We start from the raw sequence: 24,047 nt of genomic DNA, 5'->3' as shown, positions 1-24,047 counted from the left end.
GGCTACCTCAATAGACAAAATTGCCATATTTGAGCTGAAGAGCAACCCGAAGTCATTCAAGAACAGCCATTACATCGATTGAAATTAACCGTTTGGTGCGGCCTAAGGGCTGAAGGAATCAACGGTCTATATTTCTTCAAAAACGAGGCTGGAACCAATGTAACAGTGAATGGAGAATGCTATCGCTCCATGATAAATGGCTTTTAGATGCTGGAACAACATTTGGTTTCAACAAGAAGGCGCTACTTGCCATGCAACCAAACAGACCGAGAAACAATGGACTTACTACATCATCGTTTCAGTGAGAAATTTATCTTTCGTCTCGCACCAGTGAACTTTTATTTGTGAGGGTATCTAAAGCCTAAATGACTTGTGGATAAACCAGCTTCGATTGAGGCATTGGAACCCAGCATTACTAAAGTTATTCACGAGATACCGACCGAAATGCTCAAACGAGTTATTAAAAAATGGTGTTAACGGATGGACGAGTTAAGGCGCAGTTGCGGAAAACATTTCAAAGAGATTGTCTTTAAAAATAAATGCCATGAATGGTTCTACACAAACATTAAAAAAGATTGCCCAATCAATTTGAAGATTCGTTGTTTTATTTCAATTGAAAATCTGATACCTAAAAATTGATCACCCATAATAAATACGTTAAGAACTCGTTCAGTAAACAAATTGCAATTTCCATCAAGCAATCATTTTTTTTTTTTTTTGTAACTTTATATTAAAACAATAACGGCTTATGTTACAGGTATACAAAATTACGAGTGCAATCAAAATTGTCTGTACTTTTCAGTGTCCGGGTTTCAATGTTTCCTACTGTAAATTTTTGCTTTTCTTCTTTATTTTCGTTGTAACTACTAACGTGATTTTTAATGAATTCGACAAGGGTTCATGAATAGTTATTTATATATATAGTTATGAATAGTTATTTCTCGTGCTTACTAATACCAACAGAAAACCCCAAATCATTTAAAGTCCTTCTCTACCGTGTCCTTTTAACACTTATACGGCCTTCCTCTTCCTATGCCCCTTCAGTATTCGAGTGCCCACGTATGGTATAGAGATGGCAATCCCGAAAACTCGGTATGCCGGTGTTTTTAATATCCCACAAATAGCGGTATTTGCATGTATTAGTTTTTTCAGGATCCCGGGACTAATAGAAATGTGCAAATTCCGGAATCCCGAAAAATGTAACATGATTATTGCAAAATAATATAAGAAACTTGTTTTAATTGATTTGGATTGAAAATGGCAACATCAATATTAACAAATAAATCGTCTTAATCTTCGAATTCATTCAGTCCATCTGAGTAAGACTGCGCTTCAAGCTATGTAAATATATATATTTTTTCCCGTGGTTGCTAGATGGAACGGCCCCTATGTTCCAATCAAAAAATCATTTACTAGGGCGTAATTTATTGCATTCAAAAGTACTTTGTATTTGCATTCTTATTTGCGATGTTCATAAATTACACAGTTTTTTAAATAGAAGTTAAAAAAAAATATTAATATACTTTAAAATTTGCCTGTTTTAATAAATATTTAATTTTTAGAATCAGTATTTCTTAAAATTCAAAGGGTTTTATTTCACATTATGTTTAAATTCTATTATTGATTTTTTATTCATATTGAAAAAAAATTATATCCCAAGATTAGTCACAGGATGAATTTCGGGACTACTTTAAAAAAAAAAAAATATTACTTTAAAATTTGCCTGTTTTAATAAATATTTAATTTTTAGAATCAGTATTTCTTAAAAATTCAAAGGGTTTTATTTCATATTATGTTTAAATACTTTCTATTATTGCCTTTTTATTCATATTGAAGAAAAATTATATCCCAAGATTAGTCCCAGGATGAATTTCGGGATTACTTCAAAATTATCTCGAAATCGAGGGATACAAATTTTCCGTAATATTGGCATCTCTAATATGAACTGATCTAGCTAGAGAAACATTTCTATGTCTCCTCGCTCCAATTCAAGCAGGAAGCAATTTTCCTTACATGGAATAGCGAAGGAATAAAGCCCGACATGCAAACTGTAATAGCACAAAAATTTTTCAAACATCAACGCGAACCAGTTGAAACTTGCACTTTAACTTACAAAATTCTATGGGTTATAAAACACCATACACACATTTTTTTTAAAGTATCTGATTAAAAAATGTAGAATGTTGATGAAAATTTACTGATTTTTTTTTATTGCACAAACTTTGAAACTTGGGTTTATATATATTAAACAAAGTAAAACAAATAAATTTTCAAAATTTATCAATAAGTCTTAGTGGCGTAGTTATTAAACGCAATGAATGTCGACAGTATAAAATTCGGTTGCGATCATTTTGCTTGTCTCGATTTTTTCACTTGTTTAAATCAAGTTTTAACATTTACTTTTTCCCTTTTTATCTTTTCAGCTACATACAAGCTGCGAAAATTTGACTAACAAAACAATCCGCTTTATTGAGATCTGCAGCAAGCATTAAGTTGTTAAGCGCTATGAGTATGGCAAAATAATAATATGAGAAAAATACAAAATGTTGCAGAATTATTACAAATATTATCATAGCAAATAGAAAAAGGATATACTCATATACCAGCAAATATGGGGCGAACAAATAAGTGAATGGTATTCGAGTTAAATGAAGAGAAAAAGCCAAAAACACGAACGCCATAACCGGAACTTCAGTGCGCTGTAGGAATTCTACGAGTGCAAAAAATAAACGGCAGCACCATCTGTTGAATGCCATTGTAATCGATTGGAATTTCAGTCAGCTAACCAATAGCAAAAAAATTGTATTCATATGCATATGTATAAATATACATACATACATATGTATAAATGAATGCTCATGCATGTTACTCATATACCGAGCAAATAGCAATTTGGAATTCTTTCTCGACAATAATAAAGGATATTAAAAGTGAGCTGAAAATATTCAACACTAACAGTTAAAATAAATAGCAGAAAACATTAAAATAAAATTACCTAATAAACGCTGCTGCTGGACAGTACGGATACGCTGTGGCCACGCTGTTCACATTCCCGAATAATTACCCACACCAACCACCACAGCACACAATATGGCTGTACCCATCGATGAGGGCGTATTAAGCGCTCTACGGGGAATAACAAGCAAAAACACACGCCTTCCTAAACCGCTGCTTATTAAAGTTTATGTATCCAGCTTGAAGGAGGGTAAGTAGTGTATCCACTCTTAGACACACACATGTAAATATACTACATATATGTACATATGTATGCATACACTTATACTTAGTATTTGTTTTTATTTAAGTCAAATCGCTTTCGTTCTCCCTTAACTGCCTTTTAAACGCCTATCTCATATTTCATCCTCTAATTGTATTATTAAAAGCTTAGTTCATATATCATTTGGACTTTGCACGTCCCATTTAATAGCATTGTTTGCCAGGAGTTGGGTATATTCAGCCCTCAAAATGTTCTGCCAATTTTTTTTAGTATTTTTTTCATAAGCATATACATACTTGTATTATTCTAACTATCGTGTCTCTACGCAAGTATGTTACTATATTCATTTGACTTAATCACTTTTCTTTTCCAATTTATTCAAACTATTTTATATGTTTCTAGAATTTTGCCAGGAGCGTCGCATGCTTTTGGAACTAGTTGGACCAGAGTTACAGTCAATTTACGATGATCGGCAAATTGAGGTAAATGTTGTTGTGCAAATATATTATTTGCATAATAATTGCAATCGCTAATTACAACTACGATTATAATTACGAGTACAATTATAATTACTATTATAATTATATTTGAAATACAATGAACATAAAAAATACAATACAACTACCATTACTCTTACAATTATAAATCCAATTACAATTACAATTATAATTACCATTACAACTACAATTACAATTACAATTACATAGAAATGTAGTCATAATTACTATTACAGTTTTTGTTTTTGTTGGGTGAGGTAGGTTTCCAAATGCCTTCGCATTTACAGCGACCATCGTCTACTGCGTCGTGTGATATGGCCACTAAAACAATCCATCTTCTTCTGCTGGGGAGACTCCCTTCCCGCGCCTACTTTCTACATTACTTTGGAAGGGCCGAGACCCACGTCTAAGTCCACCTTACTTGTAGACAGCTTTGTGCTATAGGCTCATCTTCTTATGCCTCTATCAGGCTTCGCTTTCACGAGAGCAGTAGAGCATCTCTTTTCACGAGCCATCTGTCGCAATTAAAGAACGTGTGTTCAGCGTCATATTTCGGTACTTCGCAGTATATGCACCTGGGGTCACTTACCTTACCCATGCGGTATAAAAATTTCTGCAAGCATCCGTGGCCCGAGAGGCACTAATCCATGAAATAGACCACTTCTCCAAAGTTCCTTTGAACCTATTTACCTATTGTAGGAATCAACTTCGCCGTCCATCTCCCACTCGATTCAGCGTCTCATCAGCTTTGCCACCGCTGCATGGTTTGGCATCTCCCTTCTGCGGCGTTAGTGGTGGCGTGTTTTTTCCTATCATCCCACGTATCCACTCGTTCCAGGACTATGACGTCGATAGGTAGCTCCTCGCTGATTACAAAAACTGCTGTTCGTGAGACAGTGCGGTAGGCTAAAGCAACTCTGTGTGCCGCTGTTCGTTGTAGAGCCTCCAATGTTTTGTGTTTGGTTCTACACTTTAGCGAATCTCCCCATATTTGGCTGTCATACAGGAGTATTGCGTTTGTGGTAGCCATAATCAACTTTCTTTTACTCTGGGTTGGTCCACCGATGTTCGCCATTAGCCTAATCAGCATTATCCTTATCTTCGCTGCTTTAGTAGCCGCGTTCGTATCTGAACCCAGAACGTAAGCTTGCAATCGAGTTGAATGCCCAGGTATTTCACCGCCTTTTGAGTTACTAGGGATGTATCGCCTAGATGTGTGCTGACCTTGAGTGGCCTCGTATCAGCAGGATTACTTCGACCTTATATATATATATTTGGCGAGCTTAAGCCATGATCCTTTACATGACTTGGTTCAGCTTCCTCTTGGCACCCTCGATATCTCACGCGGATATGATGGCCCCTATATCGGCCGCTTATCCCACGAGATATGTGTCTTCTGGCATTTCTATACTCAGGATGCTTTGAGTAATGCACGCATTGTAAACTTCGAGCAGCATGTTTGATCAGGTTTCGGTCACAAGCTTTGAGGACTTCAGCTGGGATGCCATCTGGACCAGGAGCTTTGTTCCTTTTGAGACTTCTTGCCGCAGTTTTAAGCTCTTATTCAGCCGGCTTCCTGCTCTGCATCTCTGTTTCGCCTGGCTCTGCTGTACCTTCTTCTATTGCGGAAACAGGCTTATCTAGGCTCTGCGATATCTGGTGTCCACCAGTACATAAGCTATCTTCTTAAGCGCAGCCTTACACGGGGCCGATGCGTTGTAGTTGCGCTAAATCATGGGGATTGCAAGGGAATTTGCTTCACTACTAATGTGCGGCAGGGGATTTGCAGCAAAGTGAGGCAGGAAAACTTCGGTGTTCAGTTTGGATATGTTCCATTTGCGAGTTCCCTTTACTTTTTGGGGTGGCGCAGGGTTGGCTCTTATTGTAATCTGGAAGATGATGCATTAGTGGTCACTTCCAGTATAGTCTTTTATGACTTTCCACTCTTTAATTGCCCCAGCTAAGCTATCAGTTACCAAGACGATATCCGTTGTGGTGTGTACACATCCCGGTCTTCTGAAAGCAGTGGCGTTACCTGTGTTTGTCACTACTAGCCCCAGTCTGGCGGACATGTCCAATATGCGCCTTCCTCGTGTATTCGTTATAGGAGTGCCCCACTCGACTGCTTTGCATGCGTTGACTGCGTTGCATTTACATTTATAATTACAATTAAAATTACTATTTCTATTACAATTACAAACAGTCATACTTATTGTTTTAATTTTTTGCATTTAAAATTATATTTAGAACTAATTTTCATAATTACAAAAGTATTACTAATACAATTACTGAAAATTTTTTAAATTACAATTACAGTCGCATTTACATTCATAATTACTGCCATAATTATAATTAAGATTACACTCATAGTTACAACTAAAATTTCCCGCATAATTAGAATTACTGTTACTATTATTATCAGTTACTTTAGTTTCATTACAAATACAGTTTCAATTACAAGTTCCATTACGAATACAATCGCAATTATAATTAGTCACGTAATTACAAATACAATTAAATAATGATGATTACATTATTACAATAACCATTACAATCACAATTACAATTATATATAAATTACAATCAGGTTGCAAAAACTACTGTTACAATTACTCTCTTTAAAAGCAATTACAATTATTAATTAAATTGAAATTAAAATTTCCCTCACAATTCAATTATTCTCATAGGTAATTCCAATAACCGTTGCAATTACAATAAATAACAATAACAATTACAAATACAATTTCCATTAGGAATACTATTGCAATTATACTTACAATAATTACAATTATATTATTAATTGCAATTACTTTTACATTACAATTACTACACAAATTTTAATTACAATTACAATTAATCTCACAATTACCCTTACAATAATAATTAAAATTATCCTCACAACAATTACAATTATAATTACTCTCTGAATTACTATTAAAATTTCCATGACATATTCAGTCCCAATTACAATAGCATTTTTATTCCAATTATAATAACATTTTTATTACATTATAATTACAATTAATCTCAGAATTACCCTTACAATAATAATTCCAATTAAAATTATCCTCACAACAATTACAATTATAATTACTCTCTGTATTACTATTAAAATTTCCATTACAATTTCAGTCCCAATTACAATAAGAGTTTTATTCCATTTCAGATCGAAATTGTCGACATGCATTTCGGCACCGGTCCTTTGCATATTATGCAAGTTGAACAGGATCCATATATTCTACATGATTATCTGCATGAAATTGAGACTTGCTATAATAACTCGAAAAGTGTATTTTTTCTGGTTAGTACATTTCGTGATGAACTTATTTTTTATTAAAAAAAATCGCTCAAATTAATGTAAACACTTAAATACAATTTCACTCCTTCAATGAATTTATAGGCGCTTATCGGCGACAGCATAGGTCCCATGCCATTACCAACGCACATCGATGAGGATATTTTCACTGTCATATTGGAGCAGGCACAAACAAGTGACGAGGAGCGAAACTTGCTACAAAAATGGTACACAAAGAGAGCAACAGGCACGAAAATTGTCAAGGGTACCAGTAGCAGCGATGGTGGCATAGCAGCCAGCTCACACAGCCAGTATGTGCTCAAGCAGGACTATCGGTGAGTGATGTCGGGATAATTGTGCATAAGTGGATATTTATGACATAATAAATGCACATTAAGCCAAATGCTAATATCTACTCACGCATATGTGTTCTTGTAATGGATTTGCTCGCTTTCATTTTATTTATGTCCAAAGCGTGTGTTCACATCTTTGCGTGTGTGCTGCCATTGTCTGAGGCGTTCAATAAAATTCAACTTACGCATTTATAAATTTCAATTTTTTCCCCTTGTTGCTACTGCAGTGTTTTTTTCGACTTATGCCTAGGTATTTTGTCAAAAAGCAATTAATGTGTTTTGTGTTTTGGGCGTATTAAAGCATTTAGGAAAGAATAAAAAAGAGGAATGTATTTGTTTTTTTAATGGGAAGTACTTTTAATTGAAATGAACATGAAACCTGTTCGAAACTAAATTTCCCGATATTGTTTTTTTTCTATCAAATTAAGCCCTATATTCATAATTATCCTACAAATGGAGAGACCAGACCGCCTTTTCTGTGCCGCCGCTGAACAGCAGAGCGGTTTGACAAGAAGTTTTTGTATGACGGAGATTTAACAAACTCCTGCTGTTATTAAAAACAATTTTACTACAATTACTTTTCTACTACTTACTTACTACTTTTTCGTGTTCATGGTGAAACTAGCCCTAGAAGCAAATATCTGCTGTTCACTTCCTAGGAATTTACCAAAAAATTGTTTGATTTTCCCCATTACAGATCTATTTTGCCTTTTCGCTAATAGATATTTACTTAAATTTGTAAGATTGTTTATAACTTTTTCAACATAAAATAAAAATTCTGTTTCTTTTCCACTTTTCTACCAGTCCCGACCAGTTGATCGATCCAAGTCCATGCACAGGGTCCGGCATTCGAAGTGTAACCAATGGACAAGGCCATAAATTTAGTTTGAAAAATTACTTTTATTCAATTCAAAGTAAAAAATGTGTGAAAATAACACAAAATTAAAAATCGATTTATTATTGCTCGATATGACCACCTTTTGCCTTGACTATGGCCCTGAGATGGCCCAGAAATGTGTTCCAAGCTGCTCGAATGTGACTTACAGGTATTTTGGCCCACTCGCGGACAATAGCTTTTCTCAGCGTCTCGAGACTGGTGAATTTCGGAGCCATTGTGTGGACTTTATGAAATTCGGAAAGTTGTTTTTTAGTCATTCTTGGTTCACTCCTGTTGAAACGTCTATGGTCTGCCACCGAAATGTTTGTCTGTCCACGGCTTCAAAGAAACCTCCAAAATACTTTCCCGGAAATATTTCACATTTACTTTGTCGCCAGATTTGCTGAAAATGATTGGGGAGCATCCATCTGCGTTTACAGCGGGCTAAACCATTACTTGTGCTGGGTAACGCCTCCTGGTGGCCAATTTATGACTCAAATTCTCGTATGAACGGTCGGTCAAATAAACTCTATCGTTTGGGAGTTTACGAATTACTCAATTTGAAAAAAATTCTCGTCAGAAAACAAAATGTTCGGAAATTGACCGCTTTCGGCCAAGCGAAGCAACTTCTTCGCTTTCTCAAGTCTGACTTGTTTGGACAGCTTATGCCCGTGCATCGGCTGCGCAAGCGGTCTGAAGTCGGTTACGCTTCTATTGCCGGACCCTGTAGCTTCATTTCAAATTTCGCGTTTTAAATTTATTCTAAGCCGTTTTCTTGCCATGAGTCCATTTAAATTTTTGGACACGCACCAGAGGGAAAGGGAATCCCTCCCGGTTTCGTTTTTCAAAGTTTTTCTGCTTAAGGCAGACGACTTCTCAGGCATTTTTGTTCCACTTTGCTTTTTCATTCATACATTTTTCAATTTTATATAATTGTCCTACAAAGTGTAATTTTGAGTTTGGTTTATATGGAAGAAAAAATTTAGCTCCGTCAAACCTTGCCCAGAAACAGACAAGCGGCCAAATATCAAAATGAATATTTCCACCACACAAAATTTTTTATATATTTGTTTTGTCTTTATTAAAAAAGTAATTGAAAACCAAAGTTGGACGATTAATTTTGCGCCACCTTGTATATTTATATTGATATTTGCTTTATCGCTTTAAGAATTCGTTGAATTTGTTTTATAAAAACTTTTGTTTATTCTAACTTTTATTATTTTTAAACTGTTTTCCACTTAGCCTAAAATAATTTTCAATGTCTTCAATGGGTAAAAAATAAAAATACAAGAAGGGTGTCCTAATAGAGGTACTTATCAATTAAAATGCATATTTAGGTATGCAATTAATTATTTGCAAACTCATAAAATCCATCAAAATATAAAAAATATTTGCAATTTTAAAATTGCATGCAACAAAATAAATGCAAGCAAATGACAGTTTTTCGCTATGAACTCACTCTACCGCGTAGTTCCGCCTCCGCGACGCTTATCGCCCTCCTATTCACCAATCACTGCATCTCATATTGCACGACATCGCTGACGGGTCTGCTAATCAAGCTGCTCTGGGTGGTATGTAGTTGCAAAGGCAACATACCACACTTTCCGCTGCTGCTGAGTGCCTCATTTTCCCTCACTCGTCGTTAGCGTGCGCTGCTTCATTTCACTGACTCAACATCTTTATTGCAATGACTTGAAGTGGAGTGAAATGTTGCAGATATTTGAAACTTTATAAATTTTCTTTCCCTTTACTTTTCCCATTGCAGCTCACTACTGCCTGCGTAGATACAAAATATTTTACTCAGCTTTCTTGTTAACTGTGTGTGTTTATATTTCATAAGTTTGCATAATCTTTGAAATTTTACAAAATGCAGCTGTATACCGAGTTTATCATTGCATAAAATTAAACACACATAAGTGCATCTGTATATGCTATACCATATAGGAATTTACACTTTAACGCATATGTGTATAAGTTTTGCTATCTTCGCCTTGCGCTGTGACACCCAATGTGAGTAGAACCTTTAGCTGCTTGATACGCTCTGACGCACGGATATCCTGTGAAAAGGAGTTCTGCAATCCATCAAGTTGTCATTTTTCTAGTAGTTCTTTGGATTTACACTTTTTATATTTAAAAACTGCTTAGGGTTGGGTGTAACTACCATTCGGTGGGTCAGACTTCGTGTCCCGCTGCGCATCAACTCATATAGGAAATTGTTTTCTAATTTCGGTCGCTCTTTGGTAGGTCAAAATTTCTCTTAAAAGCCATTTGCGGTTAGTGACGCGCCACATCATTCAAGAGTTTAAGTAGGAGGTTCTTTTGCATGCACCGTACAGTCCATATGGTCCTGGCACCTTGCCATTATCGTATTTTTGAACAAAATTACACATATTTCAACTAAATCGAATACATTGGGTTATTCAATAGGTGCGCTTCAACTTTTTTCCGATAAGGAGCGCGAACGACGCAATATTTTTTATTTTTCGCTTGTCATTTGTAAACTTCATTAGTATACATTTCATCATGGAATGCTACACACTTGAGCAACGATTGCAAATCGTGCAAATTTTTTATGAAAATAATCGTTCTGTTGCTGCTACTTTAAGAGCATTACGGCCATTTTACGGTCAATTTAACAAGCCGTCCCGTTTTGGGGTTATGTGAAGTCATTGGTCTACAGTAACAAGCCGGCGACGATTTGTGAGCTCAGAGCCAATATTGAACGCGAAATTGCTGGAATTTCAGCCGATTTATGCAAAAGAGTGGTCGAAAATTGGGTTCAACGATTGGACTTCGTAAAACGTGCACGCAGTGGTTATGCAAAAGAAATCGAATTTCATACATAAATGTATATGTTCAAACTCGATAGTAAAATAAAAATTAGTTAAAAAAGTCAAACCGTTTGTGTTTTATTCAAAAAAGTTCAAAAGTTGAAGCGCTCTTACTGAAAAACCCTATATACGTGAATTTCTTCGTCGAAATTAAGCAATCGAGGATTACAACTTTTTACTTGTCCCAGTATGGACAGATCACTTGATGAACTTTTTAATCTTAACATTTTATCAGGCAGGCAAAGTAAGTTCTAATTAACAACTACCATCGAGAGAAGAAGAATTTTAGCAATTAATTTTCTTCGAAATAAATCATTATTATGACGACCCTCTAAAGGAAAGTAACACAAAGTGGAAAATTTTTGGCCTCAATTTAGTGAGAAGAGGGAGAGTACTAATGGTGCTGAAATCTGGACACTGAAAGTTAATGATATAAACCAACTATTGCTATTTGAAAAAGCCATAATGAGAAAAGTCTACGGTCCTATTCGGCTTGAAAACGGCACGTATCGCATGCGTTACAACAACGAAATTGAAAACCGTATTGGTGTTGAAAATGTAATACGTTTTATTAAAGCGCAGCGGATTAGATGGATTCACCACATCATAAGAATGCCCAATAAAAGAATCCAAAAAAGGGTTTTTACTTTGCGTCCAATTGGAGGAAGAAAGAGAGGCCGACCAAGAAAGAGATGGCTTGATGACGTCGAAAATGGCTTAAAAGCGATGAACGTTCATAATTGGAGAAGTGAGGCAAGAGAGAGAGAGACTGAATTGGAGGAGGATTGTTGATGAAGCTATGGTCCACCACAGACTGTGAAGCTAAGAGAGAGAGAGAGAGAGAGAGAGTGTACTTAAGAAATACGATACAGTTACTCAAATTCCTACGATGGAAGGATTTTTAGACAAATTTGCTGAAAAGAAGTGACGTGTCGAAATCAAATCATAGTTTTTTTCCAAGCAACTAAATATCTTTATATGTTCCATTATGATTTGGATTTAATTTGTTTACAATAAAAAAATATTGTGTATGTGGGGTGTTCACATTTCCCTATTTTGAACAAGTATTTCTGGAAATACCCGTGCGCCGAAAGCATTTGCTTTGTATAAAAATTGACTTCACCCAAGTTTATTTTCCGAAGTTCCATGTAGCAACACCTTTTATTGGCCTGGCCATTCATCTGCCACGCGTTTCGTCACTCCAGCGGTCTTACGATAGCCTTATGCTTTCGTTCTTTATTTTGCACGCTGCACGTTTGCTTACTGCTTCTTCCATCCTCTCGTTCTTTAATCCCCACAACTTTTCCTCTCAAAGGCTAGTAAGCTGCGGTAAGTAGACAGTTGCGGTATGCAAAAAAACAAGCAGTGGAGCGCATAAAGGTAAAAATAAAGATTTCCATCACTCAAAAGAAACTTTTTCTTATATAGTACAAAAAAAAGTTATACAAAAACAAAATTAATGATTAATTTTGCGCCACCTTGTACGTTTTTTAGAAAAACCAAATCAAAAAACATTGAAAAATAATTGCAAAATTGAAAAGAATCCATTGTCTTTTCCATAAAATGACGCTATGTTGTGGTCATATTGACACAAAGAATTAATGCGTCCATAATCTGCTATATTTCCGGTGCCTATTTAAGGTATTCGAATGAAAAATATCTAGAAGAAAGCCGATATTCCTAGCTGCTAGTTTCCTAACTAGTGGAATGTAATTATTTATAATTAAATTAAATTTCATATAAATGAATAAATAAAAAATTTATATCTAGAATGAACTCAGTAGCAAAAATCCTGACTTTAATAAACTACTCCAAAGAAGGGCAAAAAATAGACTTTCAGTCACTACTCTGTAGAGGGAACTTACGATAAGAAGGGATACTGAGTAAAGGAAATCAAACTATTTTTGTATCATGGAGACGGTCTAATTATGAAAGGAAGCAAGTCTAACAAAGAATACAAAAATGGTGTTCCCACAAGGGCAGTTCAATAAGTAGCATAAAACATAGAACCGCTAAATAAATAGATTCGAAACAAGTTAGGTCGTCAATTTATTGAAAATTTGCACTAAAAAGGTATTTTCTGACTAAGAATTAGCGCCAGGCGAAATTCCAAATACCAACAAATAGAGCTGGTTTTTTTTCAAAACCATTGCCAGACAAAATTTTTGTATAGCTCGCGAAAAACATATAGCAACTCAACATTTTGATCAATGTAGACTATTTTTCTTTTTTTATTATTTATTATTTTTCTAAAAAAGTATAGCTTATTGTCTGACCAAAACATTATAAATCCAAATTTTAAACTTTATAAAAAAATTCCTACAATTCCAAAAATTTCTAGAAGCATTTCATCACAACTCCACTGTTTTAATTATAGTTTCTTGAAAAGTTTTTGGTATGCAGTTTTACACGTTATGAAATTTTCGTAAAATAAGGTACAAATCTGCAGTAACTAACATAATTTATTTATAATTTTTTTCCTAGACGGTATTGCGCTTTCTCACCGTGAAATAAGTGGACGGAATTTTTTTTATATAGGCAAAATACATCAGAAGAAAAATATTAAAAGTTGACAAGAATTTTATTGTACTACAATTTAATCGGTTGTAAGCTGCGTATACAAATTCTTTTCAGAAATTCAGATTGAAAAGTTTGAAATTTTGGAGAAAATTTTTCTTTTTTTTTTAGTCTTGTAAAAAGATTATAGCTGACATTAATATAAAAGAGAGGAGTAAAACAACTCTGAAATACAAAAATATATGTCATTAATAATTATTCACACCAAAAGCCAAACACAGCCAGAGATCTTCCGTTTCGTGTGAATTATAGACGCACCAAAAGGCCGAGCATGACTTGCAACACTTTTCAGGAATGTCTGCGCAAATCATTTGTAGCACATGTGAAATGTAACATGAATGGGAAACTAAAAAAAATCAAACAAAATTTCACAGCATATTGTTTGCTGTATATCCTGTATGCTTGTGAGAATATTTTTACAGCCTAAGGTTCTGCCAGTCAAAGCTGTTCTGATTTTACACAATACGCCCTGTCATTCAAAGGAAGCTTTTAGAACACAAATGGAGTCTACTTTTGCATTTTTGTATTTAATTTTTTTTCACCAAACATAACACGTGTTCTGCGGTGAATGGATTATCTGATAAGTTTGTTAAAATTATTTTTGAGAGAACTTAGCAAATTTTTCTCTCCGCCAAACATATCCCTCTCCCCTATCTTTTCTCCTGTCCTTCCTCCTCTATCCTCCAAATGGCGTCACAAGGGACGAATTTTGTGTTCCCTGTCCATTTAGCTTACCTAACCTAGTAAAATAAAAAACAAAACTTCGTGATTCCTCTTGTATCTTCCTTCAAGTCTGAGCAAAAGCGAACACCAATATTGTAACAAATATTGGCATATTTTATTACGTTATGATAGATCAGTACAGTGTGAAGAAGATGTTGTTCATGAGCATCAGATAGTTGTTAATTCTGATGAGCGCGAAGGTGAAACTAAATAACCGGCCATAAATCCTTAACTGCGACAGCTGAAACCATTTAAATTTTCAACGAAATTTTATTTTTTTTTCCGATGAAGAGGTCGTTTGTGCTTAGGAGCAAGTGGATTGAATACCAATTTGTGCTTAAAAATATCAGGGATATTAAAGAGCGAAAATTATTGAGAAAAAAACAAAAAAATGTTTTGAAAGTATCACACTTTTAGAAAAAATTAGCCATTTCCGATAAATATTTTTAGTACAAGACATATACACGATTTATTTAAAAATAAGCTGGCTCTACAAATTTCACATATCACTGGCATAGACTGACAGTAACAGCAACTTTTGTTAATTTTGACAGATATAGGTGGAATTTTGTGTGCCTGATGAGCTTTCGCTATCACAAATAGTTACATGTACTTATTTTTTTTACTAAGAACAACAGCGTACTCGCGCCGCAGTCACCGTATTCACCGTACTTGGCCCCCTGCGACATTTTGCTGTTCTCAGATTTACAAAGACCCTCGAAAGTGTGGAGATTAGATAAGAGATAAGAAGGTCTGGAAGAGCGCAAGGTTATAGGAAAATAGGGATATCAGAAGTGATTTGAGGATTGGAAATAGCGCTGCCTCTTGTGTGTTATTTATATTCAAATCTCAGCGTGTCAAGTTAGAGAAAGTAAAATAGATATTTATGAATCAATAAATATAGAGAAAAAAAACTTAAAAAGTCAGTTTTTTAACAATTTTTCTGATTATTTGTAATATGAAAATCCTGTTTTTTGACTACTTTTACAATTTTTAAGGGGTTAAGGGTAGTGAGAGACCCGAAAAAATGATGACTTTCAACAATTTTTTTTTCTAGTCAATTGCTTTATTTTACAAAATTAAAAAAGATAGCAGCATTAACATATCAAGTCTCCATTTAACTTTAGTAAAATTTCAAAAAAAAAATGCATAGTTATAAAAGTTATCGCTGTTTGTATCGAGCCCGTTTCTCTAAAAGTCCCTTCGGTGATCATCACAAGTCCTTCGAATTCCTCTAAAATCAATCGGAGAAGAGAAATTAGTTTTATTAATAGATAATCTTGTACCTGATCGAAGTTTTTTTCAGAATTAACAAAATATTTTCCAGATTTTCGAGAGAAATACCGACAATTAATTGCTAAAAAAAATCGAAATTAAAAAAAACGAGTTTTTATTGTTTTTCAAAAGTAGTATAAATTTTATTGAAATCTACCAAGCGGTTTTTAAGTTACAGCGATCACCAATCAAAAAACATGGTTTTGAGAAAACGCATTTAATGTTTTGCTATCGATTTAAGGAGCGCCCAAGCACCCTTTGTTAATTGTTGAATAAATCGAAAAGCATTTGTCGGATTCACTTCAAATTTTCAAAGAATATTTTTAAGATATTATACTTTAAGAAAATGTAAAAAAAAACAAAAACCAATTTTTTTTTAATTCTGACTACCCATAACCTCTTTGCTTCCCTTATTGATGACTGAAATGGCAAATTTGGTTTCACTCTGACAGAGATTGTCATATGAAAAGGGTCGAGGCTTTGAACAAGTGCATCAATTTTAAATAGAAACATCGCGTATAGCACTACCAAAAAGTGTACCAACTTTCGTTGAAATATTTCGAAATTCTTTAACAGCGGATGAGCTACTATTACGCCTCGGTTTACTTACAGGTGTTTGTAGAAAAAGCTCTTTGCTACTTAACCAACAGAGCTCAGAACAGTGAAGTAGAAGATTTTGAGGGCAGAATGATGTTCATATTCAAATGTGATAAGTTTTCTACATACACTGAATCAACACACACTTGCATTTTGATCTGATCTATATTTTACTATTTCAGCTCTCTGTTACTTGAGAAATGGCACCCGGAGTATTTGCAGCTGCGTGATGCTATCGAGCGCGGTCTGCAAAGCATTAAACAAACCACAAATACCACAAAGGCACAGCCGGAAGACTTTCTAACACGTGCACAGAAACTGAGAGAAACACAGCTCGAACAGGAAGTGCAAAGGGCGTTGGGTAAGTGGTGATATATGTAGACAATAGAAATTTAGAGCGAAGAAATTTTAAGGAGGGTTACTAAAAATATCCCTACTTAGCCCAATATTAGATAAAAATGTATAAGTCGCCTCTAGATATTTGAATCAAATAAGCATAAATTTTCGTTTCTCCAAAATAGAACTTTCGAATGACAAAATATTGGCTGTGTTTCGTGAATGGTCTTCACAATTGAGGAACACGAATGCAGAGGCAGGTGAACGGCTACGCAAAATGAAGGATCAGCTAACTATGAATCTATCCTCCGACAATTATACAACATTAGTGTAAGTAAAAATAAATTCGAAAATTTGTAAGCGAGAAAATTTTGCAGTACTCAGTATTCGGAAATTTGAAAATGTAAGGGGTGTGCTATCGATCTCGTTAGAAAGCGTAAAGACTTCAATTGTTTGTGGGATATAAATCCATACAAAAGATGACCTCCACAAGCTATTGTGCAGCTCAGCAAGGAATTGGTTCACATTTGCCTCAGGGGTCTGATACTCTTTAGCAGGGGGCATAAAACAATTCTTCTTGAATAAAAATCCCTAGCGGGAAGACCTCGTAGAGTAACGGAAGGGACTAAATATCTAGGACTTGTTGTTGATAGGAAGTAGGAGTACGGAAAGCTGTAGCAGCGTTGTATTACTGCAACAAGTGAATTGGGAAAAAATGAGGGATGGAGCCCAGAATAATATACTGGCTCTACACGGCAGTCTAGCCCTCGAGAAAGGTGTGAAGATTAAAAGGACTGACAAGGTTCAAAGGTACGCATCTATTCCTACAACCGGTGCAATATCAAAGCGGCCGCCGTAGCCGAATGGGTTGATGCGTGACTATCATTCGGGAGTGCGTAGGTTCAAGTCCCCGTGCATGAACATCAAATAATAGGAAATGTTTTTTCTAATAGCGGTGGCCCCCTGACAGGCAACGGCAAACCTCCGAGTGTATTTCTGCCATGGAAAGGTTTTTCATAAAAAACCATTTGCCGTTCGGAGTCAGCTTAAAACTGTAAGTCCCTCCACAAATAGGAAGAGGAGCTCGGCCAAACATCTAGCATAAATGTACACGCTAATAATTTATTTATTTTAATATCAATCATGCTTCCTCCGGGTGGACCTGATATGTTGCTAGCAGTGCGTCATAAGGTTGTACACTTTAAGTAAGATCACGGTATGATCTTATTTCGAAGCTTCCCCGATTGGTGAACTATGTACTCGCACCTACAATTGTGATCGCAACGTTCACGATCCCGCTATCCCCAAGAGAAAAGTGCGGACGAAATGTTGTAAGACAGGGCGAGTCCATCCATGTATTAGCAATGGACTCAATGTTCGAGGATAGGGTAATTGGAAGTGGACAGCTCGGTATCTCTCTCAGCTTTCGGCTCCCCGACTACTGCAGTTTCTTTCAGGCAATACTGAGGGCAGTAATAAAGGCCGTGGCACTGGTACTGTGTGATGCGATAAATGGAGATAATTTAAGGAGAAATAAGGGCAAGTTCCCCACCTGGCATCACAGTGAGCTATGAGCAATATGCGTCCTATAGTGGGCAATCACTATACCCTAATCTAGCCTAAGAATCTGATTCGTTTCTGGATTATCTGTATACCATCAGTAAGCCGCACAAAGGTCTGGTTACAGATTCGCGACGGCATAACCTAGAGAACAATGTGTATTGATTGTTTAATGAGCAATATGACAAGGGGCGCTATTCTACTGAGACCAAAGATCGCCCAAGTTCATTTCTCTTCAACTTAAACTGATAAAATATTCTCAAGTACTCCTCCGTAACTGAAATGATGTTTTCAGCAGTATTTTTGAAAAAATTGCAATGATGCCAGCATTCCAAAATCGGTAGAAAACTAGCAGTTGCTGCAAGAATATTGGCAGCAATTTTGCTTGCCGAAAGGAAGTCTAGATGAAAATGCGCCACATCCGAAACGCTCTCTTTTTAACTAAAAGACGGAAATGTAAGGAGTGTCCTTTAAAAATAAGTTTTCGATATTTTCAAAAGTTTTTGAAATATAAAGAAATCCATTTCCTAGCATTGAGGTATGAATTGAGCTACTACAACTGTTTTAAGCGCAAAATAGCTGTCACTAAATAAAAAGAAGCAAGTCCCCCTTTGGTGGTGCACCCTTTATATTATTATTATATATTAGAACACAAATTTTTTATTTTATTTTTACATAAAATCACAATCAACCCAATTTACCAATAATCCTTCTTCTCTGTTTAATTTTTCTAATCAGTGTCGCTGGCAAATCGAATGAGCGCACAATCGATCCCGACAATGAGAACCATGAAACGTATTTGAGCAAATTTAAAAACAAAGTATTCGATAAATTACGTTTCCTAATCGAGGAGCATATAACCAACGATCCGGATGTCATCAAGGGGAGAAGAAAGACTGTGCAGGTAAGACAGTAATTTTATACTAAAAAATCGCATTAGCCAGGTTATCCTTTAATGATGTAACAAAGTTGAAATGTGAATAACAACAACAGCAGCAACAACTTATGTGAGCTTGCGTGCTCGGATATGAAAGTCCGTCATTGTTACTACTGCTGATTCTCTTTCATTAACGTAATTGCTAGCAGCAGTGGGGCCACCAACAACAAATTCACACATACAAGCACACAAACTCATGAAGTAATAAATAATGCTTATGAGACTTTCGGCTGACATTGCCAACATCCTACGCCACCCGATACGCGACATTTAGGTCAGCATTTTAATTTTTTCATTTATTTTTAATTTTTCTTTTTTTTTGCACTATTAACGTACTTCAGCCATTTAGAAGTTTTATGTAAGCATGTCACTACTTTAAACATACGCGACATATGCGACTACTACAAATATTAGATATACGTATGCGTGCCCAGCTGGAAATCTTTATCTAAAATAAAATCTGTTTGCGTATATTTACAATATAAGAACTTTTGGCGTGATAAATGACTTTTTAGTACGTTTTTAAGTTGATAAATGTTTTTATTTGTTAAAAAAACATTAAAGCATATAAAAAGTAGTATATATTGTATATAATAAGAATATATATAAGATATAATAATAATAATATACAAATTACAAATTAAAATCAAGGGTACATAAGATGGAACAATTAAACTTCCATCTTCCGTTCTCGGATCAGAAAAACTTTGCTTGTATTCGCTCTGTCCAGTGCTGCCATCGACACCCCATTTACCTACTAATTCATACTCAGTGCAACTTGATTGAGATATAGTTACCAATACTGGTTTTTGAGATTCGAGAATTCGAGAGCAAGTGTGGTCCAACAAACATTGTAAATTAATTTCGGCAGATGATTCTGTAACGCCAATTCCTGTTGGGTAACACCGTTTTTTGCGTCAAGAACTTTTTTATAAGATGGTAAAGCGTGAGGCAATTTTGAATTAATAAAGTCTCTTAATAACAAATACTGATGTTTGGTGAGTTTTTCCTCATTAAATAGAGACAAAACTTCGTCCGTATTGAATTCTAAAGAATTTGAATTTGATTGCTTTGAATTACTTAGTATTGCATGAATAGTGGAACTATCAACATTAGCTAGATCGGATAACCTGCGACGCTTTGTCCTCTTGCTGCAATCCTCAAAATATTTTCTTTGTCTCTGCCTGTGTTCGCTCGGGGAAGGATTCGTAGAGTTTGTCACCTCGCCCGGCTCCCGCTTTTTCAACACACATAATTCGGTTTCAATTAACCAATTACTGTACTTGGCAATCAGCCTTGTTTTTGATCTTTGCACTTTTTTCCAGTATCGAGAAATCTGTGAACAGATCCAAGAAACACGATTTTCAACGTCTTCTAAGGTTAAATTCTCAGAGTTTGGTAAAGCTTGAATTATGTTCTTCAGTACGTGGCGACATCTATCAACATCATTTTTAATGCTATTGTAACATAACCACGTGTCCAGAATATGCATGCGCGTAAATGAACACTTCAAATTTACACCTAAAACAAAAAAAATCTTTATTAGCAATTTTGGTAGAATCACATTTTTCAAAATCCTACACATAGGTACAGATTAGACCCTATATCAAGCGCAATCGCAGGTCATCGCAGCTGGAAATTATTTTTCCTTAAAGAGGACATAAGTAAGAATATTTTAATGTATGTTTCATTTGTGCAGATTCGTGCGAACTTAGTTAAAACTTTGCAAACTTCTTATAAAAAAATAAACGGCAAATTTTAAAGTACGTATTTCGTACGGTCTGAAAACCTATTAAATAATAATTAAAAAAGATAACAAAACGTTTAACATGTCGTACATACCTTCAACTTGAATTTCCATTGCACAACAGGTCATAAACACAGTAATGCTTAGAAAAATAACACTTCCCGGAACTGCGAAAGTACGGAGCGGAGACCACGCTAACTATCACTTTTCAAATTCTCTTACTTTGGAGGCACAATTATAAGTGAATTGTTTGTGCAGTTGAAATTTCTTTTGTACTCTAAGTTACTATGACTAATGAACTAACATTTAACTAAATATTGTTGTATAATTTTAACATGACTATTTTCATCCAATGTCCTATGGCGGAACCACTGTGGAGCGGTGCAAAGGCGAGGTCACTAATTTAGTTAGATGCAATGATTGAGCCAAGGCATTGTAAGTCACCACAACACCAATAAAGTATAAATTATTTTCCCAGCAACTCTTTATGAATTTAACTACTATCTACAACGCTTAATAAATTTTGCAAATTTGTTTTGAATTTGAAAAAACATATTTAAAAAAAGTCACTTTTTTCCAAAACATTCAAAGTGTTTAGAAAAAATTGTTTCTACCATTATTAAAACGCACCCACGAATAGAGTTTTTTCTTATTTGGGAGGAGCAGATAAGCGGCCGCTGTAGCTCAATGGGTTGGTGCAACTACCATTCGGTAGTCCGCGAGAAATGATAAAAACAGTTTTTTCTAATAGCAGTACCCCTTCGGCTGACAATGGCTAATCTCCCAGTGAATTTCTGCTTGAAAAAGAAGTAGCCAACCATGGATTTTTCAAGAAAACAACGATCCCAAGCATCGAAGCCGAAGATGTGTAGAGTGAAAACAGCAAATTGAGATTGAAATATTGGATTGGCTTTTGCAGTCGCCTACTGCCAAACCTATTGAAAATGTTTAGGTAAGAGTTGAGCAAAAACTCTTAGGAAAGCAAATATGGAAGGTCAAACAGCTATGAAGGCAAAATCGGTTTATTTAGATTCGATGACCTACACAACTTGCACAGAAATTTACACAATTTATGACTCGAAGATACGAAGCCATTATAGCTACTGGTCGAGACTATAAATTTTATTTAAAATATTGCATATAATAAATATTACACACCGATAAAATGCAATGCAATCCAAACGGTTACACTTCTATGAGACAGACAATATATTTTCTCAGTAATACTTTTCGAATTACAGGGTCCGGCACTCGAAGTGTAACCAAGCTTAGACCGCTCGCGCAGCTGATGCCCCTGCAGGCAATGATACTACCCGTGCATTAGATATCTGCTAGTTGACTAAATGACAGTCCAGAGTAATGTTTACAAGCGCGCGGAAGCAAGTTGTCGCGAAAAAAGAAAATCAGAAAATCAATGGAGTTTAAACGTAAAGTGTGATTGCATTATATTTGGCTCGAAAATCACAACCAGCAATTGTTCGCGTGCTCGAGCACCTTAAAGCAAATAAAGTTTTTGTTTATCGCACCACTACTCGTTACAATGATACTGGTAACGTCGCAAAACTTCATGGGTGTGGTCATCAAAAGACTGCAACGTCACGTGAAATGATTCAAAAAGTGAAGGAGCGACTTGAGCGAAATTCCTGACAAAGTGTCAATCAAATGGCGAAAGAACTGAAAATATCTGACCGTAGCATCTGACGCATACTGAAAAATAATCTCAAAGCCAAGCCTTACAAGATCCAAAGGGCGCATGATCTCAGACAAAAGCAGCAACAAGTCAGACTTGAGAGCGCGAAGGAGTTGCTTCGCTTGACCGAAAGCGGTCAATTTCCGAACATTGTGTTTTCACAAAACGATGGGGTTTATTTGACCGACCGCTCATACGAGAATTTGAGACATCAATTGGTCACCAGAAGGCAGCACCCAGCACAAGTAATGGTTTGGCCCGCTGTGACTGCAGGTGGGCGCTCGCAAATCGTTTTAATCGAGTCTGGCGTCAAGTTAAATGTGAAATATTATCGAGAAAGTATTTTGGAGGTTGCTTTGAAGCCGTAGTCAGTCAAACATTTCGGTAGCAGACCATGGACGTTTGAACAGGACTCGGCATCGTCCCACAAAACTCGAGTGAACCAAGAATGGCTAAAAAACAACGTTCCACACAATGACTCTCAAGTTCACGAGACATGAATCCGATGGCAAAGGCCGAACTAAAAGTTTCACCAGTCTCGGGCCAAAATACCTACAAGTCGCATTCGGGCAGCTTGCGATTCGTTTCTGGACCGTCTCAAGACCATAGTCAAAGCAAAAGGTAGTCATATCGAACAAAAGCAAATTTGATTTGGTTACACTTCGAGTGCCGGACCCTGTATCTTCAAATACGTACAGCGAACCAGCGCAAAGCATATTTTAATTTAAAAGAAATTAAAAAAAATATATTTGTCAAAAAGAGAGGAAAATATTTCACTTTTAAAAAACCTCATGCCAACATTGAATAAATCTCAATATTATAAAATTTGAAAAAAAAATGCAGTTTACTTCTTAATAATTTTAAGCACTTACAAACAAACCAAATTTCTGAAAAATTTACGGCCATGTCCAAAATACAAAATTTGGAGCACTTGACTTGGAATCGCTCCCATCTATTACTTTAATTTTTGAATGGAATCCCAATTGGGTACTCTTGCTACGCATTAATATCAATACTCGTTCATACACCTACCTATGTACATAGCCATACACAATTTACACGTAGTATATAAAACTACTCTTACAAGCACATTTTCCTGGATATTTCGTACAAGTATATTTAGTTAACAGCTTTTAATTTTGACACATTTTCAATGTTTTTGCATCGTTGGTATCAGATGTGGCAACATAATTACGTCTATGAAGTAAGTGTTTGAAGTGCCTTTAATTAGCAAATTTTGTGCATTAAGCGACATTATCAAAATTTAGATAACTAAGCATTGCGGCGGAAGTAGAATTAGCGTCGTTTTAAAAAATAAGAAAATAAAATTCAAAGGTGATTTAATTTCGCAAAATATCACAAACGAACATATGTTTATATGTACATATATACTCGTATATACGTAAAAACTTAAGGCTTTACCCAAGCGTGAGTTTCAGCATTATTTCACATACGAGTAATTAAGTCACTAAGTGACATTTTTTCGTTTTCGTTACTTCCCTATAAAAACATAGTTCATTGTAAAGGGTGGCTAA

At 35.5% G+C, this 24,047-nt stretch overlaps 1 protein-coding gene across 1 annotated transcript in view; it reads left to right on the top strand.

Annotated features, from left to right (window-relative positions):
* The window catches only part of LOC129243853 (protein qui-1), a 292,168-nt gene that overhangs the window by 188,078 nt on the left and 80,043 nt on the right, over positions 1-24,047 (top strand). The window contains exons 4-10 of the mRNA XM_054881229.1: positions 2,424-3,205; positions 3,620-3,699; positions 6,881-7,015; positions 7,115-7,344; positions 16,425-16,603; positions 16,764-16,908; positions 18,877-19,042. Of these exons, the coding sequence (XP_054737204.1) occupies positions 3,091-3,205; positions 3,620-3,699; positions 6,881-7,015; positions 7,115-7,344; positions 16,425-16,603; positions 16,764-16,908; positions 18,877-19,042 (1,050 nt within the window). The 5' untranslated portion in view covers positions 2,424-3,090. The remainder of the gene's footprint in view (positions 1-2,423; positions 3,206-3,619; positions 3,700-6,880; positions 7,016-7,114; positions 7,345-16,424; positions 16,604-16,763; positions 16,909-18,876; positions 19,043-24,047) is intronic.

Source organism: Anastrepha obliqua, chromosome 4 (assembly GCF_027943255.1).
Source record: "Anastrepha obliqua isolate idAnaObli1 chromosome 4, idAnaObli1_1.0, whole genome shotgun sequence".
Taxonomy (NCBI): Eukaryota; Metazoa; Arthropoda; class Insecta; order Diptera; family Tephritidae; genus Anastrepha; species Anastrepha obliqua.
The sequence above is the reverse complement of the archived record's forward strand: the minus strand, read 5'-3'. Positions and strand labels throughout refer to the sequence as shown.